At 33.2% G+C, this 11,237-nt stretch overlaps 1 protein-coding gene across 2 annotated transcripts; it reads right to left on the reverse strand.

Annotated features, from left to right (window-relative positions):
* LOC109721327 (soluble starch synthase 2-1, chloroplastic/amyloplastic) lies at positions 120 to 4,921 on the reverse strand. Of its 2 annotated transcripts, none has more exons than XM_020248881.1 (8): positions 4,655 to 4,921; positions 3,400 to 3,928; positions 3,153 to 3,217; positions 2,788 to 2,865; positions 2,594 to 2,704; positions 2,412 to 2,456; positions 1,690 to 1,863; positions 120 to 1,490 (listed from the first exon to the last, which is right to left on the reverse strand). In XM_020248881.1, the coding sequence occupies exons 1-8, from the start codon at positions 4,871 to 4,873 to the stop codon at positions 534 to 536; spliced, it is 2,178 nt and encodes a 725-aa protein (XP_020104470.1). In that variant the 5' UTR covers positions 4,874 to 4,921; the 3' UTR covers positions 120 to 533. The 2 variants fall into 2 exon arrangements, with proteins under 2 accessions (XP_020104470.1, XP_020104471.1); XM_020248882.1 differs by lacking the exon at positions 4,655 to 4,921 and adding an exon at positions 4,630 to 4,650.

The following is an 11,237-nucleotide window of genomic DNA, read 5'->3' on the forward strand; positions in this document are numbered from 1 at the left end:
AGCCTCAGTAAAAAGACTCTTAAGCCTGAGCTTCAAATTAGAAATACACAAGAAAAGGTTCGTTGTCCGGATATTCCATGCGTACATTACTGGTCTACTGAAAAATCTGTAGAACTCAATGAGAGAACCAACTTAGTAATGAATTTTATACCTCCTGAAAAAATAACAAGAAGTTACATGAGAACCAGCTTGATCTCTATGGTCTATATTTCACACATAAAGCTGTGCAAAAGCTTTACAATCTGAAAATTTGGCAGAGACAAACTTATTAGTGGGGAAACATTTTTTTTCCAGTAACAAAGTTGAGGAATAATGTCTGACCTCCAAACAACCATCATTTATTAACACTGCTGCTGGGGGGAGATAATAATCAGTAAAAACTGGGTAGAGAAGAGATAGGAGGAACATAAAAAATCAATATGCAGCCTCCACCACTGCAAGTGGCAACATGAAATCAACCAGAGATAGCTACAGAATAGCTTGCCGTGAGCCACAGAAGCCTTGGTGGTGGAAAAAGGACATGCTCTCACCAATCACCATTGGAACTTGGCAGCAACGAGCACCTCCTCATAATGCTTAGCAGCATTATCCCAACTGAGGTCCTGCATCATTCCTCTCTTTTGGAGCCCCTCCCAACTTTTCTTATAGTTTCTGTACGTCTTCAAACAATTCCCGAGTGCATCTATCATCCTATTCGCCTCTGCGCTCTCAAATGTCCATCCTAGCCCTGTCTCCTCATAAGGATTGAACTGATGAACAGTATCTCTAAGACCGCCAACCCCATGAACAACAGGAATAGTCCCGTACATCATGGCGTAAAGCTGGTTCAGTCCACAAGGCTCAAATCTCGAGGGCATTAAAAGGATATCAGCACCAGCAGTTATCCGGTGAGCCATCTTCACAGAAAACCCAACCCATCCCCTGACCCAATCATGGTACTGGCTCTCGAGACCCCTAAGCATATCTTCAAGGTCTGGCCTTCCCGATCCCAACATGATTAACTGTACATTTTGACTAGCAATCCAGGGAATGGCCTCTGCTATGAGATCCACACCCTTCTGATGATCCAACCTCCCGATGAAAGCTATTATAGGAGTATTATCATGAACCGGGAGGCCAAGCTCTCGCTGCAAGGCAGCCTTGCACTGAGCCTTTCCCTGTTGAAAAGTCTCTATAGAGTAGTTGGTGTAACCATCAGATTTTAAGTGGATGTCAAATTTAGGATTCCAATCATCCGTATCAACACCATTCACGATACCCTGGAGTTTCCAGTCATTCTCAGTAATGATATTGTTCAGGCCCCAGCCACCTTCTGGTGTTTTCAGCTCCCATGCATAACCATGGCTAACAGTGACTACCCGATCGGCAGCCTTTAAACCAGCTGCGAAGATATTGAAATGATCACCTCCGAATGGGTCATAGAGTTTAAAAAGATCCATGTAGTGATGTGGTAAACCCACATGAAGGAAGTCATCTATGGGTCCACGGCCCTGGATAAGATGTCTAAATTAGTGATTCAAAAACACTAACCCATCAAAAAAAATTGTAAGGTCTAGTAAGAGCAACAAGCAACTAGAGATGAGGATGAAATGCAATGCAGTATAGATAATTTAGCAAGATTGAGTAAGAGCAACAAGCAACTAGAATTGAGGAAGAAATGCGATATAGTATAAGGACTAAACTACATACTTGGTGTGCTATGTTGTGTATCACCAGAACAGATCGAGCATAGATCATAAACCCATTGTCGCGATAGTATGCCTTCAAATAAACAGGTAAGAGTGCAGTGTGCCAATCATTTGCAATGAAGACTAGGTTCCCATCTCCATAGCAGACACCACCACATGGAACGTACCAAGGAGCCTGAAACAAGCTGATTTTCTTCTAACAATTGGAGTGTTGGAACAATACATAACGAAGATACAAAAGATATGCTACCTTCAATGTGTTAAAAAACTATCTATTTGTCTATCTTTTGTTCTAATGCGAATTTCAACGTGAGCGATAGAAAATTTTGGTAATTTTAGAAATATCATTAAGAACATGGTGGCAAACATATTCTCAAATTTTAGTTTCTGCAATTAAGAACAAGTAATTTCCATTTGGAAATGATGCTTTTATAAATAGTAATAATCTGGTTCCACCCACCAAAGTATAATTAACTCAACGTTAGGAAAAACTTTAAAGCGAAACCCAACTGTATTCAACAATTATACTATCATTTCTAAACTATTATATAGGTCATCTCGTAAAATCACTTATTTCATTTTACCTGGTGTTAGAAGTGTATGCGTGCTGTTCTCTTCCAGACATATCGTCTATTTACCAAATAACGAAAACCCAATAACACTTAGAGAACCTTGAATTGTTAGATGAAATTGACGACGACCTTGTAAGGCTCAAGAAAGTACCTCTACAGCCGCTTTGCAGAACAGAACCATCCGTCTCAAAATGTCCTGCATTTAAATTAAGAGAAGCACAGTAAAGATTAGATAAGGTTTTTTTGCACCATGAAAGTGCATGGAACTGAAAGAATTTTCTGAACAACTTGTACAGGAAATTTTGTGAAAAAGGCATCTGCAAGACGCTTTACCAGTCGATTTCCACCATATATGTTATTTTCGATGTGGCGAAAAATAGGGCTATCCAGGAAAACAAAATCCACACCGTCGATGTAGGCATGAAAATAGGTTACCTCCATATCCTGCATAACAACATAAAACAGAAAACCTGAATAAAGATGCTCCTCTACTCAAAATCTTAAATAATGGAAACAATATAGTATACCTGCCCATCAACTTTGTACCTTCTACGTTCCCCTATTTCTTGGGGTTCAGCATAGTTTCCATACTTTGGTGCTACTACCTACAAAACAAAAGGCATAAACTAAACCAACCCTTTCATACCTGTCAATATAGTATTTTATATATGAAATTTTTTGAATTTCTAACCAGACAAGCGGTTCCAATATATTCCAGACTTCATAAAATGATTTCTTAACACTCTGCTGTAACTTGGTACAGATACGCCAATTCTTAAGCAAGTAAATTAATCCAAGTCTTGATTTAAAATGAAAAAAATAACTTGACTTTTTCCCTCAAAATATTCCACAGATATAATATAGAGATAAAACAGATTATTGCAATACAAACCATGACACGATGTCCTCTCCTGGCCAAAGCCTTTGGTAATGCTCCAGCAACATCTCCAAGTCCACCTATAAAATATCATCAAGTTGGGTAAAGAAAATAGAAGCAACCACATCTCAGAATTCACTTCACACGCAAGGACATCAAATCAGAAGGAAGACATAAAGCTAAAAATTGCTAACAGCAGAAAACATAGAATGGATATCAAAAGGTTGATGAAAGCATAGAGCAAAAATTGAACCATAAATACCTGTTTTGGACCAAGGAGCACATTCTGCAGCCACCAAAATGACATTCATGACATTCTCCCAAGCCAAAGGAGGTGAAATATGATGCTTTTCCTCAATTGCTGCCTCTTGCTTTTTACTTGCTTCTGCCAGATCATCAAAATTCTCATCTTTCCCATCACTGGGTCGAGAGATTTGGGAAAGAAATGGTGGCAATCCGGAATCTGGAGACTCTGAACTTCCCTCTCGAAATGATCCAACAGCATGTTCAACGGAATGTTGATCTTCTAAGTTCTTAAAGTGATCTTCCCCATTGTTGAGAGACTCTCTATGAACGCTAGCAGGAGAAGGATTCATGTTTGTACCAACTTCTGTGGATTGGTTGTACCTATTGGAGTAAGTCCCAGTGCTATATTTGTCCTCAAGCTCTTCACTGATTAAACCTACATCCGCATTTGAAGAATTGCCTTGCTGACTGTCGGAAGTTAGATCCTGTTCCTTGGGAATAACACTATCCTTTATTGTTGAAATCACTTTCCTCCTTTCCACAATCTGCACCGAATTGAGGAAATTCCAAATTAACAGCAAGAACAAAAAGGCAGGTTTAGTAATGCTACAAAGAATGGTGACCAATGACAGATGAAATGGAATGGATAAAAGCATCTAAAACAAACACAAACATAATTAGTAATATTTACAAGGGGTCAAGAATCTCAGGCTAGAAAGACAAATAATTCTGCAAATTTGATTTAATAATTTAATAGCAAGAACAAATAAGGAAATTTATTAAATGCCGGAGGTATGACAATAAATGACAGATATAAAAGAATTAAAAAAAACACAAATGTAATTAATAACATTAACAAGGATCAAGCATCTCAGGCTAAAAAGACAAGGAACTTTGTGAAATTGTAAAGTTAGTACCGCGAAAGTCAACAAGTCACAACAAAATCTAAACAAACAGAAGCAAGGAAATTACACGAATGAGAATGAAAGACCAGTTAACTCTTTCAAGTGTCAAAATATGCCAAATGTCTGCATAAAGACTCAGCTGTAGGGGTCTAAGTGTACTGTTACGCCAAATTTTTTTTATAAATAAATCCTATGCCGTGGCTTTGCCTGAACATTAAGAAGTTTTAGAACAAGTTAAGAAGAAATTAGCCTTCTACTTTTTCTAGATGATTATATAATGCAAAATAGAAGTAGAATGAGTTCCAACTGAAGCCATGTATAATATCAAAAGTATCTCATACACATTTCTTAGTATCCAAAGAACACCTGCTGAAGTAGATTCCTCTGCATAGCTAAGACCTTCTTGCTTTTCATAATTGTAGCACGAAGTGCATCATTGGTGATAGCCTCGGCATCTTCATCAGTATCATCTTGTCCCTCAATATTGTCACTTCTTTCTGCCGCTTGTAGAGCTTTACCAATCCCATAGTTGATCAACCTCGAAACTGCTGGCAATTCACCACCTATGGCTGTCAAAAACCTCATCTTGCAAGCACTTCCAGAGAAACCAAGATCACCGAGATGGATTTGGTTCTAAAGGAGAATTCAAAAAATTATTTGAAGATATGCTAAAGATATGAAGAGAATGAAGAAGAATCAAATTCTATGAACTATTCACAGATATAGGAAGAAGACTCCCCGTTATTTATTTATTTATTTTCTTATGTTCAATCTTTTGAATGTAACAACCTATGAGGGGTCTTTCTCAAAGAAAAACAATCCAACAGATATTTGATAAGGTCAATTATGAGAATCTTATGGCGGCCAAAATAACAGATTAGTTTGCTTCCTAAAAATCCATTCAAAAAAAAGAGAAAAGTTTACTTCGTAAAATTTATAATTGTAACATTAAATTCTTAAGAGATATTCGACTCAGTACTCACAGCTCCATACTGCTAGCTTTTATTAGGTTTAAAAAAAGAAAAAAAAAAGGGGGGGTGTTTTTGAGGGGAGCTGAAGCAAATCACTCTTTGATCGATTGACATAATTCTCCTCTTTAGAAGATTGCATGTCATGTAGACAACAAGCTTGTGTGCCTGACGGTCATTACAATAGGAGTTAAAACCAATGGACTCGTATGGATCGCAGTCCTGCGATGATTAGCAAAAATTGCTACTTTGATTTGTCTTCTGGAAGGTTAATATATAAAGGCATCGTGACTCCCTTCCCGGCTCGAGCAAGTGAATCTGGAGTTGTCAGTAAGACAAGCATATAATTATGTAACTATTTAAACACAGGAATTCGCAATGATTTCCTTGAACCTTCTTGTACCGCGTGATGCTAAACCTTGCAGAATAACCTTCACAGCTACATAAAGGTAATTAATACACAATTTTATGCTAGTTATCCACAATCTCCAAACTAATAGCACAGTGGCCAATTAGCAGATGCATTCTCTTTCTTTACTTTAAACCAACATCAGGATGCATGTTTGTGTTTGATTAAAGAGAAACAGTAGATACCAACTTAACTTTATGGCGTAATTGTTTGGGGCCTTTTTTCTCTAAAAAAAGCTCAAAAAAGGAAGAGATCCGACAAAAACCACTTGTAATGACCTTTCAGTTAGGTAACTAAAAAGTTTAGAAGGGGTACCCTCCATCTCCATGTCAGTGAATTTACACTAACGGATTGAAGTGCCACATCTCTGGGAAAAGCACCCCGTCAACAGGGGATAACATATGCCAGGAATCAACTAAAAGAATAAAAGTGTGCGGAAGCTTAAGGCTTCGTTAGGGTTCCTTCACGGTTTTTTCTTCTTCCACGCGCCTGCGGCAGCGACCGGACGGACAGAGAGGAGGCCATTTTGTTGCTGGTGGATCAGGGAGCACCTCTTTAAAAATTAAAAATGAAAAGACACGACGACGACTACGATGAGGAGGATGAGCCGAATGAGGCCGGTAATTATTAACGGCGAGTGATCAGTGCTGAGAACCACCCCTGTTCACTTATTACAAGATAAAACGGTGGATGTTTGATCGGCCGGTGTGCGCTGATGTTGTGCAGCACAAAAGGGAAGCTGGCGCTCCCCTTATCTGCGCCTTCCGGAGCCGGCCCCATTTCAGAGCAGCCACAAGCATTCGTAATTTCGCTCGTGCCCAGTGCCCACAACCTTTTCTTTTTAACAAAATAATAATAATAATAATAATAGTAATAATAAAATCCTGGCAGTTGTATGTATAGGTTAATTATATAATACAAAAATATATCTTACCATTGATTTCCAATTCAGTTCTGTTTAACTATAGAACCTCATATCTCTCGCCAAAAAAAAAAAAAAAAAAAAAAACTCTAGAACTCTAACTATAACTTTTATAACAGAAAAAAAAAAAAACAACGTTTCAAGGAAAAAGAAAATTGTAGGATGACCTTTTTTTTTCCAAAAAAATTAACATGCTTGAATTTATTCTTGAAAAAAAAATTATTATAAATATAAATGAGAAAATATGCATAGCAATTTTTTCACTCCTATATAGATTAGCTTTTATATATATATATATATATATATATATTATAATAACTATATATATATATATAGGACTACGGATACTATACATTATAGCCTAATCATTGGTGGCTACAAGTTTTTGAGTGCATGGATTAAGAGATGTGCGTTAGGATTGATGTGGGCCCTCTAGGTTGATGTGATGGTTGAATAGTATGCATCTAATGGGAAAATGACAATAAGGGTAAATTCTAAACGGCGGAAACTTGGTAGGCACCAAGTCTATCTACTATTAATACATAATAGCTGGAACTCTATAATAGATTATATATATATATATATACTAGTGAGTGTACGTGCAAATGCACGTAACAATTATTTTAATTATTTAATATCATATAAATTTAAGACACTTATATTTATTTTAAAATTATAATTTTATAAATTCATATGTTATATTTATTAGAAATATTTGGTGAATATTATATTTTTAAGCATATATAAATTTTATATATAATTTTTATCTGATATCTAAAATTAAATATGATGTTTAAACAAAATAGCATCACAATTTAATTCATACTTATTTTCAAAATTTAAAATCTTATTTTTATCCACTATAATAAAAAATTTTTTGGATAAAATGCTATCTTTTAACAAGACTTAATCATAACCGCGTCGTTCTTATTTGAAGATATTCACTAAGTAAACCGTCACTTTTTAATTGACACAACCGTCGTAAAGATTGAATTTTAATAGTGGATAAGAAGGCATTTTAAACAGATTAATCATAAACTGTTACATTTTTATTGTGAGATTTTTAATTACAGTGTCATAATGGTGTAAAAATATAGAACAATATTCTTTATATTTCATTTTGGATATTTAGTAGATGATAATAATGCTACTTTTTAAACAGAATTAATTATACCATTGTCTTAATTTGAATTTTTTTTAATTAAGTTTGATCATACCTGTTTGTATCTTCCTAAAAATATAGGAAATATTTTTATTCTTTTTTGATTCCGTCTTTTGTCGAATTCTAATGCGCTTTATATATAAATATAGTAAAATGTACGTGCAAATACATTAATAATTATTAAAAGTTATAATTTTTAAGATTATTTTTTTAAATTTTAGGGCCATTTATATGATTGCCAATTATGTTATAAAAATTTAAATAATGAAATACGCTATTAAGAAAGATATCTTTAAATGAAAAATGTAAACAATAATCTCTATTGCAAAATACTTTTGAAATTAAATAAAAATTAATAATTAAATAAATTTTGAATTAAATAGAAATAATCTTATTTAAAAAGAAAATATATTTTGATTAAATAGATAATATCTAAAAAAGATATTTTAAAATAAATAGAACAATATTTTTATAGGATTTCAACGATCTGTAATCTCTTATAGAAAAAATTACTTTGAAATTAACTAGTCCTTATAGAGGAAACTTTAAAACATCTGTTTCTATTTCTTTTTATTCTTATATTTAAAATTTTTCGTCTACGAAGAGAAAAATGGACGCTATTTTTCCGTCGAAAAATGGGTCTGTCGACAGACCCAAATTTGAATATACGTGCTTTTATATATAGTATATATATTAAATCATGCAAGTGGATTGGCAAGTAGGACATGCTACATACAAAATACGAATTTCTTCTAACTCTGGATCTCCCGGTTATTGAAAGTAACTGCAAGTCGATGACAACGACTGTTCCTATTGTACGTGGCAAAGTGGCTGGTATTCAAAATTTGAATTTTAGTTAATTCATATTTTTAATTAAAGTTTATTTTTTAAAAAAATAAACGGGTAACATGATTCTCATAATTAAGATAGTTGTGACAGCAGCAATGACTAATTATCTGGAAGCAGCTGGCTCCCCTTCAAATCTTCAAAAAGACTTTTTAATAAACTAATCCTCTAGAATTTTAAAATTTACGAAATAATTCTTCCAAGATTATATTTGTAAAACTAACTCTCCTTTCACCACGTAAGAATAGAGGTGGATTTTTTCTATATAGACGGCGAATCGTTTACCGCCTTCAGTAAGACTGTAAACGATTCATCGTCTTACTAATATAATTAGCAAAGATGGTGAATAGTTTATTATCTTTTTCTTATTTAATATTTTTTCGATATCCCATATATAATCTTAACAATCACATAAAAATTACAATAAATTACGTATAATCTTAACAATCTAAAAATCCTAGTAATCTATCCATATAGTTTTAATATAAAAATTACAACAAATCACATATAATCTTAACAACTTGAAAATTCTAATAATCTATCCATACAATTCTAACAATCAAATAAAAATTTCAATAATCTACCATACTAAAAACCTCACTTTTTCCTATTTTTCATCTAATAACCTTTTTTTTTTCTATTTTTCATAATCCACATAATCTTAACAACCTCACTTTTTTCTATTTTTCATCTAACAATCTCACTTTTTCCTATTTTTCAACTAATAACCTTATTTTTTTTCTATTTTTCATAATCCACATAATCTTCATAACCTCACTTTTTTCTATTCTTCATCTAACAACCTCAGTTTTTTCTATTTTTTTATATAATCCACATAGAGAAAAAAATTTCATCTAATAACCTTATTTTTTTTCTATTTTCCATAATCCACATAATCTTAACAACCTCACTTTTTTCTATTCTTCATCTAACCACCTCACTTTTTTCTATTTTTTTATATAATCCACGTACAGAAAAATATGAGTACGTACAGAAAAATATGAGTTTGTTAGATGAAAAATAAAAAAAGTGAGCTTTTTAGGATTATACGTGGATTATTAGAATTTTTATTTGATTGTTAGGATTATATAGATAGATTATTAGAATTTTTAGGTTGCTGAAATTATATTAGTTTTGTTATAATTTTTATGCGGTTGTTAAGATTATATATGGGATATAGAAAATAATATTAAATAAGCAAAATACGATGAACCATTTATCGTCTTTACTAATTATACATTAGTAAGATTTCATAAAAAAAAAATTTCTCAACGCGGCGAAAAGAGGATTAGCTTTACAAATATAATTTTGAAAAAATTATTTTATAAATTTTAAAATTCTAAGCCACTGTTTGTTTCGGGGTTAAGGGAGGGAATAACCCCTTAACCCCGAAGTTATTCCCAAACACCCAATTGGGGGGCCCCACCCGAGGAATAGGTTGTGGGATTAACTTAATCCCACCCCTATTCAAAATTTAAAATTATTATTTTTAATTATTTTAATTTAAAATTTAAATTTAAATATAAAAATTGAAGCAAAATTATTATTTTTTATTTATAATAATCCACTATCCTTCTTATCCTATTTACTCCAATCAAACACTATTTTATTTATACTTGGACTAAAACCAATGCTCAACCAAACACAAAATTACTTTAATCTCACCTTAATCTTGAACTTAACTCTATTCTTGGAATAACTATTTTCTACTTAATCCCGAACCAAACGGTAACTAAAGAATTAGTTTATAAAAAAATCCCACCTAGGGCCTCCGCATAGCTTCCGTAGTTCCGTCCCTGAGAACGGTGCTTCCAATTTTTCTTACGGCGACAAGTTAATTCCAAAACATTAAAAAATGAGATAATTAAATTAAAATTTTGGGAAAACTTCAAAAACCCCCCTGTGGTTTCGTGCATTCTCACTTTGCTACTCTGTGGTTTAAAACGTATCAATTTACCCCCCTGTGGTTTCATTTTTATCTTTTCGGAAGCTTTTTCGTTAATATTTCGTTAAATTATATACAAAAAACTTCAGATAACCATCTATATTTATCGAATAGTCACTTTAGTATCCTTTAATTTTAACTTTGTCACTGATTTTAAAAAATAATAATAATAAAGTTGATAACAAAAAGATAAAAACGAAACCACAGGGGGGCAAAATGATACGTTTTAAACTACATGGTAGCAAAATGAGAATTCACGAAACCACAGGGATGTTTTTGAAGTTTTTCCTAAAATTTTTAAAGGTGGGTAACTATTTCAAATAGGACAACGTGAGGCCGTATGAAATGGACCAGCACACGTGGCGGTCGACTCCACGTGGTGTCGACGCCAATCAAGTTGTTTTATGGGTGGAGAGTTAGTGAAAGTATAAAATTAAACACGCATTCCCACGACCATCTACCTTAGTATAGTCGCAAAAGATCATGCCATTTCTTTTTATACAGAGCAAGGGCACTAACGTTGCACGTCCAAATAACTAGAATTATTTCATTATTATGATTTATCTACTGATTTTATTAAGTTTCTATTTAAATAAAAAATTTAATTATTTTAAAAAATTATAGGATTTGAATGGGTATAAGGTAACCTACTGGGGCAAACAGGAAGAGCATGAAAAAAAAAAAAAAAAAAAAAAAA

The sequence above is a fragment of the Ananas comosus genome, linkage group 15 (assembly GCF_001540865.1).
Source record: "Ananas comosus cultivar F153 linkage group 15, ASM154086v1, whole genome shotgun sequence".
Classification (NCBI taxonomy): domain Eukaryota; kingdom Viridiplantae; phylum Streptophyta; class Magnoliopsida; order Poales; family Bromeliaceae; genus Ananas; species Ananas comosus.

Excerpts from the sequence above, each read along its gene's own strand:
- LOC109721327 (XM_020248881.1), bottom strand. The coding sequence starts at position 4,873 with ATGAGGTTTTTGACAGCCATAGGTGGTGAATTGCCAGCAGTTTCGAGG. Across the intron at positions 3,929-4,654 it reads AGAGGAATCTACTTCAGCAG|ATTGTGGAAAGGAGGAAAGT; the intron begins GTGTTCTTTGGA and ends AATTCGGTGCAG. Across the intron at positions 3,218-3,399 it reads TGCTCCTTGGTCCAAAACAG|GTGGACTTGGAGATGTTGCT; the intron begins GTATTTATGGTT and ends GATATTTTATAG.